General features: G+C 36.1%; 5 protein-coding genes across 6 annotated transcripts; 1 reads left to right on the forward strand and 4 right to left on the reverse strand.

Moving 5' to 3' along the window:
- Nucleotides 1-592: 592 nt before the first annotated feature.
- Nucleotides 593-2,579, reverse strand: LOC127152248 (claudin-4-like). Its single transcript, XM_051092809.1, has one exon. The coding sequence runs from the start codon at nucleotides 2,005-2,007 to the stop codon at nucleotides 1,378-1,380; it is 630 nt and encodes a 209-aa protein (XP_050948766.1). The 5' UTR covers nucleotides 2,008-2,579; the 3' UTR covers nucleotides 593-1,377.
- Nucleotides 2,580-5,320: 2,741 nt separating this feature from the next.
- On the reverse strand, nucleotides 5,321-7,072 carry LOC127152827 (claudin-4). The gene has a single exon (XM_051093679.1). The coding sequence runs from the start codon at nucleotides 6,966-6,968 to the stop codon at nucleotides 6,402-6,404; it is 567 nt and encodes a 188-aa protein (XP_050949636.1). The 5' UTR covers nucleotides 6,969-7,072; the 3' UTR covers nucleotides 5,321-6,401.
- Nucleotides 7,073-10,872: 3,800 nt separating this feature from the next.
- LOC127152841 (uncharacterized) lies at nucleotides 10,873-22,986 on the reverse strand. Its single transcript, XM_051093696.1, has 7 exons — nucleotides 22,273-22,986; nucleotides 19,489-20,029; nucleotides 17,951-18,094; nucleotides 17,765-17,866; nucleotides 17,621-17,707; nucleotides 14,924-15,154; nucleotides 10,873-11,640 (listed from the first exon to the last, which is right to left on the reverse strand). The coding sequence occupies exons 1-7, from the start codon at nucleotides 22,912-22,914 to the stop codon at nucleotides 10,982-10,984; spliced, it is 2,406 nt and encodes an 801-aa protein (XP_050949653.1). The 5' UTR covers nucleotides 22,915-22,986; the 3' UTR covers nucleotides 10,873-10,981.
- Nucleotides 13,898-18,867, forward strand: cldn29 (claudin 29). Of its 2 annotated transcripts, none has more exons than XM_051093676.1 (2): nucleotides 13,898-13,924; nucleotides 14,521-15,313. In XM_051093676.1, exon 2 carries the CDS (start codon nucleotides 14,610-14,612, stop codon nucleotides 15,195-15,197), a length of 588 nt encoding a protein of 195 aa, XP_050949633.1. In that variant the 5' UTR covers nucleotides 13,898-13,924; nucleotides 14,521-14,609; the 3' UTR covers nucleotides 15,198-15,313. The 2 variants fall into 2 exon arrangements, with proteins under 2 accessions (XP_050949633.1, XP_050949634.1); XM_051093677.1 differs by lacking the exon at nucleotides 13,898-13,924 and adding an exon at nucleotides 17,549-18,867 and having other exon boundaries at nucleotides 14,543-15,094.
- LOC127152825 (claudin-4-like) lies at nucleotides 19,295-20,091 on the reverse strand. Its single transcript, XM_051093675.1, has one exon. The coding sequence runs from the start codon at nucleotides 19,973-19,975 to the stop codon at nucleotides 19,340-19,342; it is 636 nt and encodes a 211-aa protein (XP_050949632.1). The 5' UTR covers nucleotides 19,976-20,091; the 3' UTR covers nucleotides 19,295-19,339.
- Nucleotides 22,987-24,895: the final 1,909 nt, after the last annotated feature.

Consider the following 24,895-nt stretch of genomic DNA (forward strand, 5'->3'; position numbering starts at 1 on the left):
TCTATATCCCATTCATTATTTATTGACGCCATAATCATTTTTATATATTAGAAAGAGGCAGAAATGAAAATTCTGCCATCGTTTAATCACCCTCACATCATTTGAAACCTGTTTGACGTTCCTCTATGGAACATAATAGAAGAATTTTGAAAAATGTTGGTTGTCAAACAGCTTTGGCCTTAAGAATGCTTATGCTAACTAATTTAAAGGACTAACGAAGTTAAAGCTCTAAATTAATTATTTGAATGTCAAATAGGATTGTTGTGACTGTTCACATGCCTTGCGGCTCGTCTGTTTGCTTACTGTAGTTTCAAATGATTAAACGTGATGACTCACATAGCGTTCATCTAAAATATGTTCCTAGAGGTCTTAAAACAACAGTGAAGAGAATCCTAAACTCATTGCATTTAGATTTTGTTGTCATCACACCTACTTGTTCAAACACCAGTTGTGAGTTAGTCATAGTGTGGAAAATACTTACTGAAAAAAATAAGGTCAGTCTCTTCCTGATGTAAAAAAAAAAAAAAAAAAAAAACATAACATCTCAAGCATGTGAAAATACACAATCAGTCACAATGTTTAAGTGCAAGAATATTTTTTATTAAGTACACATTGCTACATGTCATATGAATAGGTGAAAGTATGAAAATAACTGTAGTTTAATGCAAGAAAGTGTGCTATCAGTGACTGTCTTACATTTTTAATACACAGTATTGAAATGCAAAAAAAGATGTATTATTACACAACTGTTAAAAATATTGTCAGTAAGATTTTAACAAGTTAATATTTTTATTCAGCAACGATGCCCTAAATCGATCAAAAGTGACAGTGAAGACATTTATAATGTTACAAACGTTTTCTATTCCTCTTCTGAACTTACTTTTATCAAAGAATAATGAATTTTATTTTCTACATTGCTAAAGAAATATCAAAATAAAAAAAAACAATTATATGAAATTGAAACAATAATACAGTTTTAACTGTATTTTTGATCAAACAAATGCAGTCTTAGGCAACATAAGAGACTTCTTTAAATAATTGCGTTGAATGAAAGACAAAACAAGAACATTTTGAAATCACAGTGCTATTTTTTGTTAAATACAACATTATTCTTTTGTGCTGAGATGAACTCCTCAGGCAATGAGGTTCTCAAGGACACAACGGTGATGGAAGTGACAAAACGTCCTCTATTAATGAACATTTCAGAAGCCCAGAAGCCCACACTTCTTCAATTAATATTTCATGAAAATGTTACATAATGCATTTCTATTTTGTGGTAATACTCATTTAAAGAAATGTTTTTCATCTTAATTTCCTACTGTTGTGTAAATTAGTTCCTTGTCAGCTTACTATCATTTGTTTTATCAATCCTTCTTTTTATACATAAGCTTTGCTGTCCACAGACCTGGCTTTTGAATACATAACATCAGGGCGATCATCCTCACGTGGTGGGCACGAGCTGCAGAGGAGACCTCCACCCAGAAGAAGCAAACCTGCAGAAGCCCAACCAACGTAAAGCGATTCCCCAAGCTCCCTCCTCTGGCTGTCCACCAACACAGGGTTGTAGAAGTCCCTGATTATGGTATGCGCAGTCCAGCAGACGGGGATGAGGACAAGAAGTCCAGCAATGATGAAGATGACCCCACTAGCAATTGCGACCTTCGCTTTAGATGCCTCGTCTTCCACAAAGTTGGTGCACTTTCCTCCTACGATGCTCAGGATGAGTCCAAACATCCCAGCGATGATGGCGATGATCACCAAGGCTCTGGCGCCCTGCAGATCTTGAGGAAGAGCCAGCAGAGAGTCGTACACTTTACACTGCATCTGTCCTGTGCTCTGAACCACACAGTTCATCCATAAACCTTCCCAAATGATCTGCGAGGTCACAATGTTGGCTCCGATGAATGCTGATACCTTCCAGTTGGGCAAGCCGCAGACAACGATGCTTCCCAAGAAGCCGACCATAGCCAGGCAGATGCCCAAGATTTGACATCCCGTTGACGGCATGTTTCTTTACTTGTTGGCTTGAAGAAATAAATACGGGAAGACGTTGCTGTTATCCCCAACGGCCGTTAGCTGTGTGTCTGTACTGTTAAATGTAACACTCACTTATAGGTATGGCTGTATACAAAAAAAAGGGGGAGGGAATCCAGTTTTAAGGACTTTCTAGCTAGACTCGTTTCCTGCTTGTTACTGTTGGTCATAGCGAGTGTTTAGCCTAAGCTGCCAAACTAGTTTTTGTTTAAATGGGCCCACATCGGAAGCTGGAGGTGTTTTGTTCTAAAACATTTTTGAAAGTCTAGACTCTTAAAAATAAAGCTGCTTCAGATGCCATAGAAGAACCTTTTTGTCTAAATGGTTCTGTAAAGAACCTTTAACATCTGAAGAACCTTTCTGTTTCACAAAAGCTTCTTTGTGGCAAATAAGGTTCCTCAGATTATAAAAAAGTAAGCAATGGTTCTTTAAAGAACCTTTGACTGAGTGGTTCTTTGTGGAACAAAAAATGGTTATTCTATGTCATCGCTTGAAGAACCTTTTGAAGCACCTTTATTTTTAAGAGTGTAGTCAAGCCTATTATGTAAAAAGAGAAACTTTCTATGTCTATCATCTCTTTGAGTGTAAATGATAATGAAATAAAAACTATCAGAAAAAAAAAAAACATTTCTTTTAAAGCTGGAACTTACATTACACTACATTTTTAATTTTCAAACACTAGGCATCAAATGCTTGTCAAATTTGTAAATGGTTACCAGAGGGAAAACTGCAAAAGGCAAAGCTTCTAGAGATGTTTATCTGTTCATAATGTTTTATCCACCTTTTTCCTGAATGCGGATGCTTCGCCCAACTGGAACGACGCTTTACATTTCCAGTCTCTGGTGTTTCTAGTTATCATATTTTCCGATCTGATAATATAATGTTAAATCTATAAAAATGGTTTTAAAAAGCACACAGCACCATAGTTTAATCCATTTACCATGTACATTATTTTATTATTTCACACAGTATTTTAACTTAGGCTCTGCAAGTCATGCTTGTTTTTTTCCTGCTGAAAAAAAAAGCTAAAACCAACCTAAGCTTGTTGGCTGGTCTTAGCTGGTTTAAGATGAAAGTAGCTGGTTTTAGCTGGTCTCTCAGCCTGACCAGTTAAGACCAGCCTGAGCAGCTAAAGAGGTGGCCATAACCACAGTTCATACGAACATTCGCTAACAGCGTCACTTAAAAAACGTGGAACTACAGCTCTCGCCCTGTGGTTAGAAGCATATAGTTTCTTGTTTGTAAGACAAATGGGTTCAATAAATTATGCTGTTTGGCACAATAAACAAGCTAACATTCAGTACAATCTATATCTTTCACTCGACCTAAATATAAATGCATTTTAATCTATGTATTTTTATGCTTCCTCTGCAAGTGACGCATTTGAATAGTGCGCAGGCGCACACATGCCTAGGGGAACCCTGGAGTATGATGTAAGAAGGAACCTGGAATGAATCAAACATCAAATAAAGCGAAATGACATGGAACAAAAAATAGTAAATTAGTCAGCAGGTGCCATGTTTAATATACCTGCATTTTAGAGATCTCTAATAAGTTAAATAGCATAAATTATTACTCAGTGTTGTCAATAACAACGGCCCTACATTGTTGAAATTTAGTCATATTAAAAATGTTATGTTTAATTAAGTTGATCTTTTTACCTCGTTTTAACATGGATTTTTATGGAGACCGGATCACAAGAGCACCCAAATGGAAGTTGGAATCTCTCATGATGCCGCTCACTGATTACTCAGGTAAAAGGTGGATAATGGCATTGCAAGGTTTTCTAGCCCAAATGACATGATTTCCTCATTTCCAAAAACTTCTGACAATTAGGGCTTCAAGCACGTAGAGCTGAAACTCTATTGTAATTGTTCAAATGGCCAAGGATCAGCAATCTCTACACAAGTTGAGTACTTGAGTAAAAGTACAGATACGTATAATAAAATATTACTCCAGTAAAAGTAAAAGTGCTCCTCTTTCAATTTTACTCGAGTGAAAGCACAGAAGTACCCGATTTTTTATGTACTTCAGTAAAAAAGTACTGATAGATTTATTTTGCAATTTTATATAGGAATTTTATATTAGCACATATTTATTTATAATCCTACTGCTCAAAATACCTGGGATTTTCCCAAAAAATAAATTTTTGTTGTTGATATGGACTGTGTTGATGAGAGTGATGTAGTAATATTCAATGTGAAGCTTACACTGCAATGTACCTGAGAGAAAACAGATTTGACCGCTAAATTTTCACCAGCAAGAAAAAAGTGTTTTAAAGCTTGTTTTGCATAATGTCACAGTTATATATGACATGAGAATAAGGCCTGAATTTAGCAAGAACATTTTAAGGAAAATATAATTATGTTTTCATAATGATTTTTTCCTTTCAAATAATGCCCCCAGAGGGCATCACTTTCCACTTTGATAATTACTGTAGTTACCGTGTTCTGAGCATGACATCCTTTCTTTTTCTCTCAGATGTAATCTATCTAGGTGGTTGAAAAAAAAAATGTGGATTTTATATCTAAAAATTATCTCAACTTAGCACCAGCAAGCAGCTAGACAGTTAGCATCAGCTAACAAGATTTACTTTATTTTCAGTATGGTTGAATAAACATTCATATCTGTCTACTCTAGCTGATCCAAACAATATAAAAATTATACTGTTGCTAAACAATATAAAAACAGACTTTAAAAGTTAGAAGTAAGCACTTTTATAGCACGTTAAACCAAAATGTGTGGCATTTGTTTTAACATTTTGTAGTTTATAGAACAAATGGTTCAGCATATCCACCTTCTTGCTCAAACACTTTCAGACACATGTACTGTTATCATCACACAAAGTACTGATGTTTAAATTTTGTACAGTAGTCAACATTTGAAGTGAATCAAAACCTTTCATCAAAGCAATACCCGTTCTTGTCTTAGGACAACTTTGATGAACTTTATTGATCCATTTCAAATGTTGACTACTGTGAGGTATGATGAAATACTTGACATTTTCTCTCTTTCCTGTCTGTGCTCATGCTGATAGCTTACGTGCAAGCAAAATAACATTGGTTACTTTAGTGGTATATGTCTTACCACAAAAGATATATCAGCTCGGTATGCTGATGGCAGTAACACTTACCACATTTCCGAAATAAGAAAAACTTACCGAAATAAGAAAAAAAATACTAGATAACTTCTAGTAGTATATACAGGGTGGGCCATTTATATGGATACATCACACATCAAACTTATTGGGAATTTCACAAGAAAAACAATGGTGTGCTTGGTTTTAACGTAACTTTATTTTTTCATGAGTTATTTACAAGTTTCTGACCACTTATAATGTGCCACAAACAGGACGTTAATATCACCAACCATTCCCATTTTATTAAGGTGTATCCATATAAATGGCCCACCCTGTAGATTACCATATATGGCTGTGTAAATGTTTATTGGTTGATATATTACAGCCACTGTGTGTTTTACATTCACTCGTCTACACTTTTGTGGTCTCTACATTGGAAAAAAATGCAAGTGTGCAAATTAAAAACTTTTACATGAAAAGAAACCAAGAATTATATTCATTATTAGTATTTATTTGACATTTTCACATTTTGATCGCATGAATTAAGATTAAATATCTAAATTTTACTTGTGGTAAATCTAATGAAACCTAAATCTAAAAAGATTTATAATCAGAAAACTCATTTTATACACATATATAACACAGCTGTATATCTATAAGCATCTGAATAAATGATTGAACACCATACTAAATACATATAGAAGACAGACATACAACAGATTTAAAAACTGGGGTTTGGAATTTTATTTATTTTTTATTTTTTTCATTTGAGCCTGCAAATGAATAGAAAGATTTAAAAAAAAATAATATTTTTTTTACAAAATAAAGAAAAAATATTGTATACACTGTTTGTGTGCTGTTCCAACTGCACTGCACTATTCTTTTTAAAGGCATTTTTATGTCATTTTAATGTATAATCTTTATTTCATTTTAGTTTATTATCATTTTAATGTTCTTTTTATGATTATGAATGATTCACACAGTTATCACTTTATGAAATGTACTATATAAATTCATTTGCCTTTCCTTGCATTAACATATTCTAAATCATTTGTGACCAATGACCATATAATCTCATTTGTACAATCTGATGTTCTTGCTTCTGTTGAAGCTCAAGATGGTTTTTACAACATTATGAAATATATGAAATGTCTACAAATGAATTTCTATAAGTCTATATACCAGAGGTTGACATAACTGAAGGTTAATGTATTTGAAACATGAAACAGTTCTCAAACAATCCAGGCACATCACTTGAGTCGCTTGAGGCTTAATCAAGCACATCTGGTCAACATCGGTTGGAATATGTGCTGATAAACAGTCCGCCACCTACAATCAGAAGAACACCAGCCACCCATCCTACATAGATGGAGGCTCCCAGCTCTCCTTTTCTCCCCGCTGTCACTTGAGGATTATAGAAGTCCACGATGATAACATACGCCGACCAGCTGATGGCAATAAGGCACATTACACCTGCAACTATAAAGACTGCACCACCTGCTATTCCAATGTTGGTCTTTTTAAGCCGCTCTTCCCTATAAAAGTTAGTGCATTCGGCTCCAACAACATACATTCCAACGGCGACCACACCGACAGCAATAGAAGCACAGATCAAACCTCGAGCTGCCTGGAGATCTTGAGTCAGAGCCAAGATGGAGTCATACGCTTTGCACTGCATGTGACTGGTGCTCTGCAGGACGCAGTTCATCCACAAGCCTTCCCAGAAAACCTGTGCTGTCACGATGTTTGCCCCCACGAAAGCTGTCACTTTCCACATAGGCAATGCACACACCAGAATAACACCGCATAGGCCCAACATGGCCAGACATACAGCCAAGATTTGTCGTCTTCTCATCGTTTACAGAACAAATGCAATTCATCTGCGGTAAAAGGAAAGCTAAACGTTGCAGTTGAAAGAGCGAACGACTATTGACAAAGTGAATGCTCTTCCTTGTTGTGCCTCAGGTATTGGTATTTGAACAAAGAGAAAGCAAAGCGAGGGGAGGAGACCCGTATAGTGTTTCCTGCTCAACTTGATTCTTCTACTCAGTAGGACGGATTAGTGGAAAAAGTACACAGTTCAATTATTTTAAGCAACAGCTAACCTAAATTGAAAATTGACAAGGTTTTGCTAGAACAGCGATTAATCCAAAATGAAAATTCTAGTTGCGTCCCAAATTATGCACTATATACTCAATGGTCTAGTGTATGGTTACTTTCAGGTCATCAGGACAACTTGAGACAGTTGAGTGCATAAAGTGTCCAACATTATACACTTAGTTTTTTCAGTTAATTAAGTGCATCATCCAGGCACTTGAAGTGCACTTTTTGTTTTGGATTTTTAGTATGCGCTATTTATACTAAAAACGGCATAGAATTTTCTATAAGTATGCAAATTATTATGCACCTTCTGTCTTTATTGTATTTACTCAACTAATGCTGATTCCAAACCTGTATGCTGTTTATTTTCCACTGAATTTATTTTCCAGTTAATAGAGACTATGCTCCAAAAAAGGCTTTATAAAAATATACAACTCCTATTTTCAAGGTTTCTTTAGTCAAATATTGTTTTATAAACAAACTGCAATTCATGTTGCTATAGAGCACTGCAGTGATTACATATTTTTGTAGGGTAAGTTACCCAATTTTGCCCTTTTTTTTTTTTTTTTTTTTTTTTTTGATTATTGCTGAAAATGACATCTGTGACAAAAAAATGTTTATGATTCTTACGTGTTTTGTTTGTCATCATAATCTTCACAAATAAACTAGGGCTGTCAAATGTCAGTCGCATACAAAATAAAAGTCTGAGTTTGCCTAATATATGTGTTTGCTGTGTGTAATTATTATGCATATATAAATATAAACATTCATTATATTTAAGAAATATTTATACAGTGCCACTTAAAAGTTTGTGAACCCTTTAGAATTTTCTATATTTTTGCGTAAATATGACCAAAAAGTTAATCATTTTTTCACAAAAGTTTTGAAAATTGACAAAGAGAACCCAACTAAACAAATAAGATGAAAATATATACTTTGTCATTTATTATGAAAAACTGTCCAGACTTAAATATTTGTGAGTTGCAACAAAAAAAGGTAAAACAGCAATATAAGATGATTTTGAAGTTGAGGGAGAACATGAGGTGAGAGTTTTTTGACATACCCTGTCATGAACTGGAAAAAAATGTTCAGGCACAGTAAGACCAGATGAGCGTTTGAGATTAAAAAGTATATAAATTGTACTATTTGTATGAAAATAGCAGATCGCTTCACTAGATAAGACCCTACTTCCTCGGCTAGGATTGTTTACAACCACATTTGGGATCGTTTGAAGCTGCATTTAAACTGCATTTTGGAAGTTCAAACTCGGCGCACCATATCAGTCCATTATATGGAGAAAAATGCTGAAATGTTTTTCTCAATATACATAATTTCTTTACATGTGAAGAAAGAAAGATATGAACATCTTGGATGAGGGGGTGAGTACATTATCATTCTACCAAAAAATAGTTAAACAAGAACAAAGGTGAAGTTTGGAACGGCCATGTCAAAGTCTGGACCTTAATCCAATTAAAATGTTGTGGAATGACCTGAAGCAAACAGTTCTTAGGAGGAAACCCACCAACATCACAGGGTTCAAGTGTTTCTGTACTAAAGAATGGGTTAAAATTCCTAGAAGTCGTTGTGCAGTTACAAAAAACATTACCTACAGTTAATGCTTCAAAAAAGGGTCACAACAGATACTGAAAGCACATACTTTTGCACCTCACAAATATTTAACACTGGATCATTTTTCTCAACAACTAAATGACAAAGTATATTCGTTTCACTTGTTTGTTTGATTGGATTCTCTTTGTCAACTTTAAGGACTTGTGTGAAAATCTGATGATGTTTTGCGTTATATTTATGCAGAAATATAGAGAAGTGTTCACAAACTTTCAAGCAACACTATGTATTTATTATCATTTTTATATAATTTCTATAATATATATATAAATAAAAATATTTTGTACATAAATAACATTTTTTTAAAATGTATAGATTAATTTGTTCATTCGTTTAACAGCCCTGAAATGAACATTTTTTTTAATTTTCTAGCCTAAATGCAATCACCAGAAGAAAAAGGCTAAATCAAGGCTATAAACAAACTACACTAATTTCACCAACTCTTTCTTTAAACAAGTGTTTTCCTTGAAGGTTTAAGTTAGAATAGTTTGCAAAAGTGTGCTTATACAGTGGGGCTGTGAAAGCAGTTTGAGTAGACGAGTTTTCCTGTTTGGTGTGATATAATGTCCCCAACAACCTCTCATTTAACCACTAGTTATCAACCACCTTTTTCAAGTGAAGTAAAAGCTTAAACACACATACACAAGGGGGTATTACTGATGTAAAATAAAACTGGAAAAGCTTTTAAGCTGCTATGATCATTATTACATCCAACAACAGAACACCTCAACTGCTTAATTGGAGACATTCTTGTCTTTCCATGTACGGGAGTGGACACAATGGTGGTCAGATTTGGATTGTTTACAGCTCAATCAGGGTGAGTAGGACGACTGTGTCAATCAACTGTGGGAGCGGCTTTTGTCAGTGTGACGTCACACAGACAAAAAGCTGAGAATGGCTTGATTTGAAGATATATGAAGGATATTTCTTATAAAGATTACAAAAATACCACTGAGTGGATTTTTATCATTATAGGGTGGCTGTGTACACACACATTTATGTTTAAACAACATGTAAAAGTGAGTTTTGCATCCGATGACCCCTATAAATAAAGCTCCAAAGGTGTAGGTTTCACATTATGACATTTTATGTTATTAATGTCAAACCTCTCGGCTGGCTGCATAAACTGCTCAGTCTTAAACTGTTAGTCATCAAAATGGTCTTCCAGACTGGTCATAACTTTTTAAAGTCAGTTACAAAAAGGTAGATTGATCTAAATTAAATCTAAAAAGAAAGACTGATTACTTCTTGAGTAACTGGTAGTCAAACTAGTTCTTAAAGGGTTATTTCATCAAAAAAAAAAGGAAATTCTGATGTCATTCCAACACCTTTGTTCGTCTTTACAACCTAAATAAAGATATTTTTTATTAAATCCAGGAGCTCTCTGACCCTCCATAGACAGCAAGGGTCCTACCACGTTCAAAGTCCAGAAAGGTACCAAGAACAGCAACAAATTAGTCCCCATGACATTAGCTGTTCAGCCATAATGTTATGAAGCTATGAAAATATTTTGTTGCACCCCCCAAACCCCCACCACACACTTCATTTAACAATTAGTCTCCATGCTGGTGGGACAGAGCTCTCGGATGCTCTTAATGTGTTCCAAAGACAAACAAAGGTGTTTTTGGAACGACATAAGGGTGAGTATTTAATGACAGAAATTCAATTTTTGGGTGAACTATCCCTTTAAGACACTGGCTAGGTTTGCACAACTAGTTTCTGCACAAAGACCCATCTCCGATAAGAGATTTAGAAGATGTGGGGGGTTTTTTTTTAAATAAAAAGCAGGGGTTTTAAACTCTAGCCCTCAAGGTCCACTTTCCTGGAGAGTTTAGCTCCAACCATAAATCAAACCTGAACAAGCCAATCGGGATAGAAAGTTACTGTCAGCTGAGTTTGATGAAGGATGGAGCTAAACTTTGCAGGAATACAGACCTCACAAATGGGGAAGATCATTGCCATCCATCTTATTCTTTAAAGCGGAAATCTCTATAAAACCGAACTATATAAAAATCGAGTCAGTTAGACAAACGTAAAAAACAAACATGAATTTATTAAGTTAAAAATAGTCATCCAAGACTAAGTTAAAAATCTCTTCCTTCACAAACAGGAGAATTCATTTCAGTCCAAAAAGTCTGAGTCTCACACATAGGCTCCTGGAGCAGACCTCGGAGCGGAGTACTTCACGGAATAACCGCGACCGTCATTCTTCGGGCACTGGCAACAGAGAAGCGAGCCCCCGATGATCAGCAGACCAGACGCGCCCCAGCCGATGAACAGCGATGCTCCCAGCTCCCGCTTCTGAGCCTCAGACAGGATGGGGTTGTAGAAGTCCCGGATGACACTGTGTGCGCACCAGCAGACCGGGATCAGGCACAGGACGCCACCCACCAGGAAGAACACGCCGGCCGCGACACCCACTTTAGCCTTTGCGTCCCGGTCGTCAATGCAGTTGGTGCACTTGCCTCCAGCGACGGCCAGAAGAACTCCCAAGAAGGTCACGAGGATGGAGATGATAACCAGAGCTCGAGCGGCCTGGAGGTCTTGTGGTAGCCCCAGCATAGAGTCGTAGACCTTGCACTGCATCTGCCCCGTGCTCTGCTGCACGCAGTTCATCCAAAGGCCTTCCCAGAAGATCTGTGCGGTCACGATGTTGGTGCCAATGAAGGCCGTCACTTTCCACATGGGGAGCGCGCAGATAATGATATCGCCCAACCAGCCGATGACCGCCAGAGCAGTGGCCAAAATCTGAAGCCCAGCAGATGCCATTACGTTCTCGTTAGTGTGAAAAGTAGCAGACTCTATCACACCAGTGTCCGATACAATTATTTATAGTGGCTTTAAAGGTGTGGTTTGTAATTAATGTGATTTGATGCAGCTGGTGAGGATTTCATGCACTTTCCTCCTAATTAGTTTCAGTCACAAAGCCGTCTGAGTTAAGTTAAGTATCTCTTTATTACGAGATTTGTCTCAGTATGGTTTTCTGAACACATTCTTATTGTTGTGATCTCTTAATAATTAAAATAACATTTTATTATCAAAGAAAATATATTATTAATATCACAATATTTTCCCGTTGTTGAAGTGAAAAAGCAGGACAGAGTTTTTACATTTTATTTTTCTTAAATGAAAAAACGCTGAAACTTTATTACCACGTTCTGCATTATACATGTAGAACCTGCCTTTCCTAAAAATAGATAATTGCACAAAAGAAAAGAAAATAAAGCTCTGTGTCACACTCCTTTTTGTCTGTCAGCTGCTGCATTAATGTTCAGTATTATTAATATAGCTGCAAGCAGCGTTGACCAAGGTGCAAGACCTTCAATGCTTCTAACACTTAGACACACGAAAAGGAAATGGTTAAACTATAACACTCAATACAAGCTAAGCATGCTTACACACATGCTCCACATTTTGTTGTAGATGGTATTTGAAATAAATGTAGCAAAATTCATACTTTAACCATTTTCAGGTTTCACTCTCATCAAAATGTGGCAGAAATGCAAAAAGTGACATTTGAGTAGTAATGGCATGATGGACTGACAGAATGTGATTTTAAATTAAATATTAGCGATTTTATAATATCTTAATATAAATCCATTTAGAAGCAAAATCTATTATTACTGAGTACAATCAACAACTATAGAATGAGCTACAAAAGGTCCTCCTCTGCAATTTATAATGGTATTTTTATAATGGTAATGCAATTTTATAATGGTAATTTCAGGTAATTGATCACAGAAATATATTTTTTCTCTCCTCTATAACCTCTGTAACTGTTATATCACCAACTTTTTTCCTATTGCCATTAAGCTTGCTTGTTTAGAATTGTATGATACATGAACATACATGCATTTTGTGACGTTTAAATTTTTCTTTTAGGATTTAAAGGGGTCCTATTATGCTCTTTTACAAAGTCTTGCTTTTGTTTTGGGGGTATACTAGAACATACTTTCATGCTTGGTGGGCTGTGTGAAGTACTTTTTATTATGGATGGATGCATATTATTGGACTTGTTTTGGACTGATAAAGAGAGACACCCGTCTATGCCGTTCTAAAGCTTGGGAATGCCAGGATAAATTTTAATATAACTCTGATTGCATTCGTTTGAAAGAAGGAAGTCATATACACCTAGGATTCATGGAGGGTGAGTAAATGATACCCTATAGTAGTGCTGATAGGTCAGCCTGAGATTGTGCTAATTTATTTAATTATTTACATACTTAATTTCATTTAGACCCCCTGTACTGCACACGTCTGCGTCTGAAGCGGCCACTCTAGTCAATGCTTGTGTTTATACAAAAGAAAAGGGATTTTTTAAAAACAAAATATTTGGAGTGGACTTTGAGATTTGTAACTTTGTAGATCTTTTTTCACACACTGACTAAAATTCAAAAAGTGAAAAAGCATAATAGCACCCTTTTAAAGCTATGCTGTTATAGTTGTATAGCTTTTTTCAGCTATATATATATATATATATGATTGAAAAACATATGAATCGTTTGCATAAGTACTTTTTTAAAATAATCTCAAATATTTAATTTAACAATTTGATTGACAGCAGTGGTCCTAGAGGCAATGCTGTATACTGTGAAAACAACTAAATTCACAGTAATATAGGCCCTACTTTACGCAGATTAGAAAACTATTGCAAATAAAATAATATAATGTGAAAACAACTAAAATTATTTACGGTGTAAGTGAATTACTGAAAGGCTTCAAAGAAATTGCAGTATGTCATTATTGCCAGATTTTTTCTCAGTGTCTTTGGTTTGGCTGTAGTCTGAACACATTCTTATAGTTGTTATCTCTTAATAGTTAATATGAAAAAAAAATTGTCAAGGAAAATGTATTGTTATTATCACAATATCCCTTAGTTAGAGTGAAAAAGCAGAACAGCTTTTTCACTCTTTGCTTTTTATTTTTCTTTAATGATGCTCACACAAAATAGCATGAACCTTTTTTTACCACCCCCACCTTGAACCACAACCAGCATTTTGCAAGTGTTAGCTTGTTTACCAAAGCGGCAACAGATTCAGATGAACCAGACATCAGCTGTGTGAAGACAACACAGAAAAAGTCAAGGTAATCAGTTTTATTTATTTTATTATTATTATTATTATTATTATTTTTTTTTTTTTTTTGAAAATATAATTTAGTTTATTTAGGATACATGCTCATTATGAAATTAGCCTTATTAAAACATCATTTCAACACAGCATGTAGCCTATAATCAAACAAAATACATCATTTAAAATGTTGATGACTTTCAGAAAATAAAAGCGTCCTCGTGTTTACCTGTATACGCCGTTAGACAATAATGTAAACTTTAGATTTGATGTTTTTAACACTTGAAAGATTCGCTTCTTCAGATTTTCCAATTACAAAACATTGAAACACGTTATCAATAGCCTAACATTATACATTAAGTACTATCACAGAAACATACGTTTAAAAAAGACATACATTAATTAATTAATTAAAAACACCAAGAGAAAGAAAAACCCCATATAAACACGAAACAAATGCAGACACGACAGTTTCCCGTGCCATGCATAAATATTTAAGGGTTATGACGTGTTTTAGGAGAGTTCTAATGACAAAAATAAATACCAGATACAAAAAAAACAAACCATTGCAGATGAATCACGTTCAATACCACATCCCTTTTTGCTTCTCAGATCCCACCCAGACAAGTTGGAGGATCTGCATATAAACTCTCAGTCAATAAAGATTTTTAAACTTAAGGGTTGACGGGACGAAAAGAAGCATGGCATCTTTGGGGCTGCAAATTTTAGGAATTGGCCTGTCGTTTGTTGGGATGCTGGGGTCTATCATAACCTGCGTCCTCCCTATGTGGAAGAACACAGCTTTCATCGGCGCCAACATTGTGACAGCGCAGACCATTTGGGAGGGACTGTGGATGAACTGTGTTGTTCAGAGCACTGGGCACATGCAGTGCAAAGTGTACGATTCATTGCTCATTCTGCCCCAAGACCTGCAAGCCGCCCGTGCTTTGCTTGTCCTCTCCATCGTGTTCTCTTTTATTGGCTTTCTACTAGCAATTGTAGGAGGGAAATGCACCAACTGCATTGGGAACAAAACCGACAAAGCAAGAGTTGTCATATCTGCAGGGGTGTTTTTCATCATCAGTGGACTGCTGTGTCTCACACCCGTCTGTTGGTCGGCGCACACCATTTTCTGGGATTTCTACAACCCGCTCTTGGCGGACGCGCAGAGACGGGAACTCGGGGCGTCGCTCTACACGGGCTGTGGCGCCGCGGGGCTGCTGCTCATCGGGGGCGCGATACTGTGCTGCCAGTGCCCGCAGAAAGAAGAACGAGCATTCGTCCCCTAATATCTGTCACTGAAATCAAACGCCAGAACTTTTGTTTGAGTTTTGGTGTTTATTTGTAGGCTATTGTAAACAACTTTTCTACAATGAACATAAAATGCTACACTGTTTTGAAAGTATTCGGTCTGTTATTGTCTTCAGTATAACGAGTGTACATGTTAAGGCAAGTTTTAATATAGAACTCAACTGCCTCAAAGACTAGCCAAAGAGAGGTCCTCTTCTGCAATTTTAGTGGTATAATGGTAATTTCAGGTAACTGACCACAGAAATATAATATTTTCTATTACTGTTATAGCACCAACTTTTGTTCTATTGCCTACTGCACTAGTTTTAATAATTTCGATTGAAAAACGTATGAATCGTTTGCAAAAGTAGGTTTAAAAAAAAAAACTAATCTCAAACATTTAATTATGAACATTATGAATTATAGCAGTGGTCCTATAGAGGCAAAGTTGTTCAGAATGAGGTCTAGTGTATGTGTGAAACAACACTACAATGATTAATATATGAACATTTTCTTTAATCTGAGGTCATTTAGAATATTGTGTTTGTAAAACCTTTTAATTGTTATAGCACCACCTGTGGTCATCTCCATGAAATTCTGCATGATTGTTTAGAATCATCAGACACATGTGCTCACCTAGTTTCATGAGGTATTGAGTGTACTTATAGGATTTAGCCCAGAGGTCTTCAACCCTGCTCCTGGGGACCCACTCTCCTGGAAAGTTTATTTCCAACCTGCTTCAGCACACACTGCCTGCAATTTTCAACCAGATTAAAGATCTCTAAATTTGGCCTATCCACAGTCATTTTTCACGTAAGTGTGTGTGAAGCTATTTGTAAATTTTACGGATCTGGCTTCAGGTCTCCTCCAGCTATTTTTAGCTATACAAAAGAGCTTGTTTTGCTGCTTGATTTTGGAGATTGGTGTGTCTTACCATATTTTAAAATGTATTATCTATTGCAAATACATATAACTGTGAAAACAACAAAAATTACAGGGTGTAAGTGAATTTACTGAAAGGCTTCAAAGAAATTGCAGTATATCTCATTATTTCGAGATTTTTCTCAGTGTCTATGGTTTGGCTGAGGTCTGAACACATTCTTACAGTTGATATATTAAAATTACATTTTATTATTGAAGAAAATGTATTATTATTATTATTATTATTATTATCACAATAATTTTTAGCCCTTTGTTGGAGTGAAAGAGCAGAACAGAAACAGATTGTTGCTTTTTATTTTTCTTAAAGGGGTCATCAGATGCAAACTTCACTTTTTCATGTTGTTTGATCATTAATGTGTGTTGGCAATGTATGTACAAATCTACCCTATAATGATAAAAATCTATGCAGTGGTTTTTAATTAATCTGTAAAAATAATATCCCCTTTTTCAAATCGAGCCGTTCTCAGATGCCTGTCGGTGTGCAGTCAAAAGGGTGTTGTTTTACAAAACCAATTTGAATTTTTAATCAAAGTATATTAGAGATGTTTCATTAAGACCCTAAAGAATCATATCAACTTATGGAAAATGGGCATCCGATGACCCCTTTAAATGATGCTAACACAAAACCGCAGAAATTATCCATTACCACCCCCTCCACAAAATAGGGCCAACATTTTTTTGCCCTAAATTGGTTATTTTGCTTTTCCAAGTGTTGGCTTGTTTACCAAAGCGTCAACAACGTCAGATGAACCACAAGACAGCTGTGTGAAGACAACATTGCTTATTGCGCATCATTTGCAACCATGCTAATTCACATGATGCAAAATGTGTGAAAATATAATTTAGGTGTGTGCATTTAGGGTACATGCTCATTAAGAAATTAGCCTTATCAAAACAAAGAAATTGACATTTTCTATAACAAAATTTCACTTACATCTCCATCAAAGCATGGAATCAAACAAAATACATCATTTAAAATGTTTATGTTTTAGGCCTACTGTACACATTAAGACAAATTAAGAACTAGGTAGAATGTGAAATGTTTTTAACACTTTATTATTGATTACAAAACATTGAAACACGTAAGAAGCATTATACATTATGTACTACAGTACTTTTACACGAAAGTGTGTATCATGTTATATATATATATATCCGTAAATATGTAAGGGTTGTAAATTAAGAAGAGTTTATATAACCAAAAGAGACCCAAATACAGAAGAAAAAAACTCACAAGCCAGGCAAATGAACCACGTCCAAGACCACATCTTTTATTTGTTTCTCTCAAGTCCAGTTGGTTTGTTCAAATCGCTAAGTCCCACCCTGACAGGTCGGGAGGTCTGCATATAAACTCCCTCTCAGGCAATAACATTTTTTAAACGAAAGGGTTTGACGGGACGAGAAGAAGCATGGCATCTTTAGGACTGCAGATTTTAGGAGTTGCCCTGTCGTTTGTTGGGATGCTGGGGTCTATCATAACCTGCGTCCTCCCTATGTGGAGGGTCACAGCTTTTATCGGCAACAACATCGTGACAGCGCAGATCATTTGGGAAGGACTGTGGATGGTCTGTGTGGTTCAGAGCACGGGACACATGCAGTGCAAAGTGTACGATTCATTACTCGCCCTGTCCCCGGACCTGCAAGCCGCCCGCGCTTTGCTCGTCATCTCCATCGTGCTCTCTATTATCGGCATTCTCCTGGCGGTCGTAGGAGGGAAATGCACCACCTGCATCGAGAACAAAACCGACAAAGCAAGAGTTGTCATATCTGCAGGGGTGTTTTTCATCATCAGTGGACTGCTGTGTCTCACACCCGTCTGCTGGTCGGCGCACACCATTATCCGGGATTTCTACAACCCGCTTTTGGCGGACGCGCAGAGACGGGAACTCGGGGCGTCGCTCTACATGGGCTGGGGTGCCGCGGGGCTGCTGCTCACCGGGGGCGCGATACTGTGCTGCCAGTGCCCGCAGAAAGAAGAACCAGCATTTGTCCCCAAATACCAGCCACCGAAATCAAACACCTCGGAAAAAGAATATGTATGAAGAACATACACATTCTTTTGTCCAAGTTTGCTTTTCATTTGTGTTGTAGACAAGTTTTCTATAATGAACATAAAATGTTACATTTTTGACAGTATGGACTATTAATCCAGTGGTTTAAATAAGACCTATGTGAATGTACATGTCTAGACAGTTTTAATATAGAACATTTTTTATTTTGTAAAATTACCTATTGCTAATAAGTACATATAGTTAATTAATTAATGGTCATATCACGTTTTTTTTATGTTGTTGTAAGAATGCAGTATTAATACTACAAATGCAGTACTATTAAAACAAAATAACTAACTTTTCAATGATTAACAAGTTTTTGTTCATTTATGTGTTATGTGCAAAATATGACTGTCCAGAAAAAGTTTGTGTATGTGTGTATTTATATATACACAATTAATATACACAGTACTCACACACATTTTATGCAAACACAAACTTTTAATTGCGATTAATAGTTTGGCAGACCTAAAATAAATAAATAGATATCCCACCTAGACCATGATGCCTTGGTGTAAAGGCCTTGAAGGTTTTATTTTTTTAATTTATTTATTTTTCTTTGAAAAATCTTTGAAAATGCTTTTCCATGCATGTAAACTTGCATGCAGGGAAATTGTACACCACTTCATGACATAATATAAATGTATAAATAAAATATATAAATATATATATAAAATGATTGTTTATGTCTACTTTTTTTTTTTTTTTTTTTTTTTTTCTGGACGGATTGCTCTTGCCTGCTTAAAACAGGTTCTGTAATTAATGCTTGTGCTTGTTTGATTTTGCACAGTAGTTGGAATGCAAAGAGTTTCTCCTTGGCAACGATAATAACTTATCTTTTGTCTGCATGAGTACAAAAGCAGCAGCACAAAACAGCAGCTGTGGATTGGTCAACACAGGAGTGTTCACTCAGTGTTACGTGTGTGTGAAAGAAAAAAATAGTTTTCACAGCTAACATCTGTATTTGGAAATGTTCGTGATCAGTCACACACAAACAATTTTTAAATCACATTTTATTGTAAACAAACAATTGTGAACTTATTTAATCAGCTTTCATTCAGTCATTTTCAATTAACAAATGACAAAGTTGTGTGATAGTCAATTTCAGTCATGTTTCATAGTACTTGCCACATATCTTAAGGTTATTTTTACACATAATCCATTGCTGGGGCCAAAGATCTGGCAGGGACATATTTGGCTGCCACGTAGGGCCTATTATCATTGGACGGGCAGTTCCAACAAAGAAGTCCACCACCCAGTAACAAAAGGCCTCCAGATCCCCAGCCTATGTACAGACAGGCTCCCAGCTCCCTCCGCTGGCTTGCAGTTACTAAAGGGTTGTAGAAGTCCCTGATAAGAGTGTGTGCAGACCAGCACACCGGTATCAGGATGAGAAAACCAGCAATAATTAAAACCACTCCTGAAACGATGCACGCTCTAGCTTTGGCTGCTTCGTCCTCCAAGCAGTTGGTGCACTTTCCTCCAACCACAGCCATCAGGAATCCAAAGACGCCCACCATGATGGAGATGATAACCATTGCTCTGGAAGCCTGCAGGTCTTGCGATAGAGCCAACATGGAGTCGTAGACTTTACACTGCATCTGTCCGGTGCTCTGAACCACACAGCTCATCCACAGACCCTCCCAGATAATTTGTGCTGTGACGATGTTTGCTCCAACAAAGGCCGTAACCCTCCACATTGGCATGCCACAGGTGATGATGGTCCCCAACCAGCCTATCATGGCAAGCATGATGCCCAGGATCTGAATGCCTTGAGATGCCATCGTTGCTGGACACAGGTCACTTTGGGGTTGCGCAAAGCGTCTGAGAGGTTTTAACTGTCAGGGTTTTATAGCCCTCAAACTTTGGGCGGAGTTCGAGCATAAAAAGAAGTAAAAAGAAAACTGGATATTTGATATTCTCTCACTATTGTTTGAAGTGTATGAAGAGCTTGATAACTTGATACACCTGGCAGTACAAATGAATTTGCTAAAATGAAGAAAAAAGTCAAAAGTTTACATACACCTTGTAAAATCTGCAAAATGTTTTTTTCAAAATTATTTTCAAAATGCGTGTTATTTTTTTATTTAGTGCTGACCTGAATAAGATATTTCACATAAAAGACATTTACACATATTCCACAAGAGAAAATAATAGTTGAATTTATAAAAATGACCCTGTTCCAAAGTTTACATAACTGACACTTGATTCTTAATTGTTGTTGTTTTTTTTGTTTAGTGATAGTTGTTCATAAGTCTCTTGTTTGTCGTGAACAATTAAACTGCCCACCATTCTTCAGAAAAAATCCTTCAGGTCCCACAAATTCTTTGGTTTTTCAGCATTTTTTTGTGTATTTTAACCCTTTGCAACAATGACTGTGTGATTTTGAGATGCATCTTTTCCAACACTGAGGACAACTGAGGGACTCATATGCAACTATTACAGAAAGTTCAAACGCTCATTGATGTTTCAAAATGAAACACAATGTATTAAGAGCCGAGGGGTGAAAACTTTTGAACAGAATGTAGATGTGTACATTTTTCTTATTTTGCCTATCATATTTTTTCATTTAGTACTGACCTTCAGAAGCTACAGAAGATACTTACATGTTTCCCAGAAGACAAAAAAAGCTACTTTTACCCTGATCTTGAAATTCCAAAAGTTTTCACCCCCCGTCTTTCTGACCCTGCATAGACATCAACACAACCGACATGTTCAAGGCCCGGACAGGTAGTAAGGGCATCGTTAAAATAGTCCATGTGACATCAGTGGTTCAACCTTAATTTTCTTAAGCTACTAGAATACATTTTATTCAACAATTTCGTCTCTTCTGTGTCAGTCTTCAACCCTTCGACGTAGCCTCATTAACATACTCACTAACCTCACTAACATTGCGGTTGAAACACTGTCCTTACAACCTTTCTGTGTCTTGAATGTGTCAGTTGCATTGGTGTCTATGCAGGGTCAGAAAGCTCTCGGATTTCACCAAAAATATCTTAATTTGTGTTCTGAAAATGAACAAAGGTCTTATGGTTTTGGAATAAAATAAGGTAAAGTAATTAATGACAGAATTTTCAGTTTTCGTTGCACTATCCCTTACATTTTCTACTTTATGAATTCAAAGTTTGACTAACATTGCTTTTTCATGGCAATTCATAACTTTTTTGTGTTTATGCAAATTGGTGGGTAACTCGTATAAATTTGTACGATCTTGCACCATATTTATTTTTGTATATTTAAGGTTTTGTACAAAGTACTTTCTCATGAGATTGACTATGAAAATTTGAAATTTTAATTTTAAATGGTGCACGGCCCGATTGCTATTGACTTTTACAATAAACATGTTTTGTTGAAAGAGAAAAACAAAAACAAAATGTTTCATAATTAGTCTAATTACTAGCAGTTCTACATAAACACGAGCCAAACCTCAGATCATGTTTAGCCTTGTCGTCTTATTATTCTCACTGGCTCTTAGAAAGAACCTGAAAAACCACACCTGTTCTGGATTTGTTGTTTGACAACTCCCTCCAAGAATGTTTTGTACACTGGGACTCTTTTGAAATCTCTTTAAGTGCCACAGGGTGGGTGACACATAATGGAGGGCTGCAATGTGACACCCATGTTAACGCCCATGCATTTTATACAGTTAAAAGACACTCCAACAGACAGGTACGATACAAATATCATTTTTATTTCAAACACATGCTTATAGAAAATAAAAATGCTGTACAAAACAGAAATATTTACATTCAAACAAGTTCAAATACTTATTTTAAAATGAAAACATATATCAAACAATGGTTTGAGAGGAAATTTATCATTACTAAACAAGACAGATTTCAGATTAGCCTCCTCAAATGGCAGAGGTATTTTTAAACGTGGTTCCCCGTTCCTCATCGTCGTAGAAAATACATCGTCGTAGTAAATATATCGAAAACTTGTAACATCAGTGTTTCATTGACTGCTTTCCAAGTCCTTTTGATACCTGCTGCAAACTCTTTTTGAACCGCTACATCCTGGTCAAACCAAGACTGTAAACATTATAGGCACTATAAGAGTTCATTTCAGAGTTCATTTAGACAAAGTTCTTGCCAGAAGGTGCAGAAGCTTCAGACCGAGGTGCAGCATTATATTTAGCTGTGTACTTTCCTGTTTGCTCCTTTGGTGGGCAGTTGCAGCAGAGCAAACCTCCCCCGATGATCAACAAGGCTGCGGCTCCCCAGCCGATGTAAAGCGCTGCTCCCAGCTCTCTCTTCTGGGCTTGGTTCACCAAGGGGTTGTAGAAGTCCTGAATGATGACGTGGGCCGTCCAGCACACCGGGATCAGACACAGCACTCCAGCAATGATGAAAATCACACCGGCAGTGATACCGACCTTGGATTTGGAGCTCTCGTCCTCAACGCAGTTGGTGCATTTACCTCCAGCCATGGCCAGCATAATGCCCAGGATCCCAATCACAACGGAAATGATGGTGAGGGCACGGGCGGCCTGAAGGTCTGAGGAGAGGGCCAACATGGAGTCGTAGACTTTACATTGCATCTGTCCGGTGCTCTGCACGACGCAGCTCATCCAGATTCCCTCCCATGCAGTCTGCGCCGTCACGATGTTGTTGCCGATGAAAGCTGTAACTTTCCACATGGGAAGAGCGCAGACCACAATAACACCGATCCATCCTATGATGGCCAGGGCGGTGCCCAGTAACTGAAGCCCGGCAGACACCATGATCTTTCTCTCTTCTTTGTCTCTCGAGGTGGCTCTCTTTGCACTGCGTACAGGTGTGTGTCTCACAGGTTACGTGCTGATGCTTTAAAAGAGGTTGTGAAGCTTTGGGGGAGGGACTTCTAGCGAATCACTCGCTCTGCTGGTTTTGTCGTTACTCCATGGGGTGAGACTAAGCCCTGGTTTGAATGAGTCACTACCACGTCATTTTTTTTTTGGTTGCGGACGCAGTACCATATATGGCTTTCTCAAACTATTATTTACACTTTAAAATTTAAACATCTGTGTAGCAAAATCCATGGAGGGATCGGTAAAAAAGACCAAGAACATGTGTACTGCACTACTAAAACGTTTTTTAAGAATAAAATATAACATTCAAAGACAGAATACAAAACAGCAAGTGCTACTGACAGGAAGTAAACAACTAAACAAAACAATGTTTTGGAACTACTTTCGGAAAATGTTGAGGGATGTCGAAACTCACCACTAAGTAAACTATTAAAAATAAATGCAACTTAACTAATATGAAGAAGTATTATTCAATTAAATTATATTAAAATGCTTAATTTGCTTTTTACATGAATGATATTTTAGTTTTAGTTTATTTAACTTTTATTTATTTCATTTCTATGAATAAAAATTTGTAAATTAAAAATATAGATATAATAAACAGATATAATATTAATAGTGATTAAGTGATAGATAGATTACAGTGTTCTTAAACAATACACATAACAACATAATACAGTTATTTATTCTAATTAAAATATCTAAAACACACACACACACACACACACACACACATATATATATATATAAGAAAATATGTGTGTGTGTGTGTACGTCTGTGTGTGTGTTTATACACACACACACACTTTAAAATATCTAAATATCTATTTAAAATATGTAAATATAAATATATAAAATGTGTTTTATATATATATATATACACACACACTCTCGCTCTCTCTTTCTCTCTCTCTCTTTCTATATATACATATACGCACACACATTAAAATATCTAAATATCTATTTAAAATATGTAAATGTAAATAAATATATAAAATGTGTTTTATATATATATATATATATATATATATACACACTCTCTCTCTCTCTCTCTCTCTCTCTCTATATATATATATATATATACATATATGCACACACACATTAAAATTATAAATATATATTTAAAATATGTAAATATAAATATATATAAAAGAATGTGTACTTGTTTTTGCTACATTGTGGGGACCAAATGTCCCCACAAGGATAGTAAAACCTGAAATTTTTGACATTGTGGGGACTGGCTTGAGGTCCCCATGGGTACAAAAGCTTATAAATCATACAGAATGAGTTTTTTTGAGAAAGTAAAAATGCAGAAAGTTTTCTGTAAGGGTTAGGTTTAGGGGTAGGGTTAGGGTAAGGGGATAGAAAATACAGTGTGGAGAGTATAAAAACCATTGCACTTATGGAGAGTCCCCACAAGGATAATAAACCAGGCAGGTGTGTGTATACACACACACACAAAGACACACACTCTATATATATATACATATATACACACCCACATTAAAATATATAAATATCTAATTAAAATATCTAAATAAATATAAATATCTAAAAAGGAATATGTGTGTGTGTGTTTATCTATCTATATATCTATCTATCTATATATATATATATACACACACACACATACATATGTACATACAAATAATTTTTACTCAGAAATTGTTTAAATAAATACAAAGAAGTAGAAAGACTAAAATAGCATTTTCTTGTAATTCATACGCAGTACTCTTTGTTTTATTTACAACAAATATTTTTACAATGTACGGGGAATTTCCTCCACAGCATGGACCTTTATCATATTTCTCTGTTTAGGCTTGTGCTTTGTGTTCTCTCATGGTCTACAAAGTATCAAGAAAGTGAGCGTTGGTTTCATATGACACAATAAAGCGGATGTTGAGATTTTAGTGAT

This window comes from Labeo rohita, chromosome 21 (genome assembly GCF_022985175.1).
Source record: "Labeo rohita strain BAU-BD-2019 chromosome 21, IGBB_LRoh.1.0, whole genome shotgun sequence".
In the NCBI taxonomy this organism is placed as follows: Eukaryota; Metazoa; Chordata; class Actinopteri; order Cypriniformes; family Cyprinidae; genus Labeo; species Labeo rohita.

Excerpts from the sequence above, each read along its gene's own strand:
- cldn29 (XM_051093677.1), top strand. The coding sequence starts at position 14,610 with ATGGCATCTTTGGGGCTGCAAATTTTAGGAATTGGCCTGTCGTTTGTT. Across the intron at positions 15,095-17,548 it reads CAGAGACGGGAACTCGGGGC|CATGGCATCTTTAGGACTGC; the intron begins GTCGCTCTACAC and ends GACGAGAAGAAG.
- LOC127152248 (XM_051092809.1), bottom strand. The coding sequence starts at position 2,007 with ATGCCGTCAACGGGATGTCAAATCTTGGGCATCTGCCTGGCTATGGTC.
- LOC127152841 (XM_051093696.1), bottom strand. The coding sequence starts at position 22,914 with ATGGTGTCTGCCGGGCTTCAGTTACTGGGCACCGCCCTGGCCATCATA. Across the intron at positions 17,708-17,764 it reads CTTGCAGGTCCGGGGACAGG|ACCATCCACAGTCCTTCCCA; the intron begins GCGAGTAATGAA and ends TGAACCACACAG. Across the intron at positions 11,641-14,923 it reads TTTTGTTCCCAATGCAGTTG|AGTCTGCTACTTTTCACACT; the intron begins GTGCATTTCCCT and ends CTGGTGTGATAG.
- LOC127152825 (XM_051093675.1), bottom strand. The coding sequence starts at position 19,975 with ATGGCATCTCAAGGCATTCAGATCCTGGGCATCATGCTTGCCATGATA.
- LOC127152827 (XM_051093679.1), bottom strand. The coding sequence starts at position 6,968 with ATGAGAAGACGACAAATCTTGGCTGTATGTCTGGCCATGTTGGGCCTA.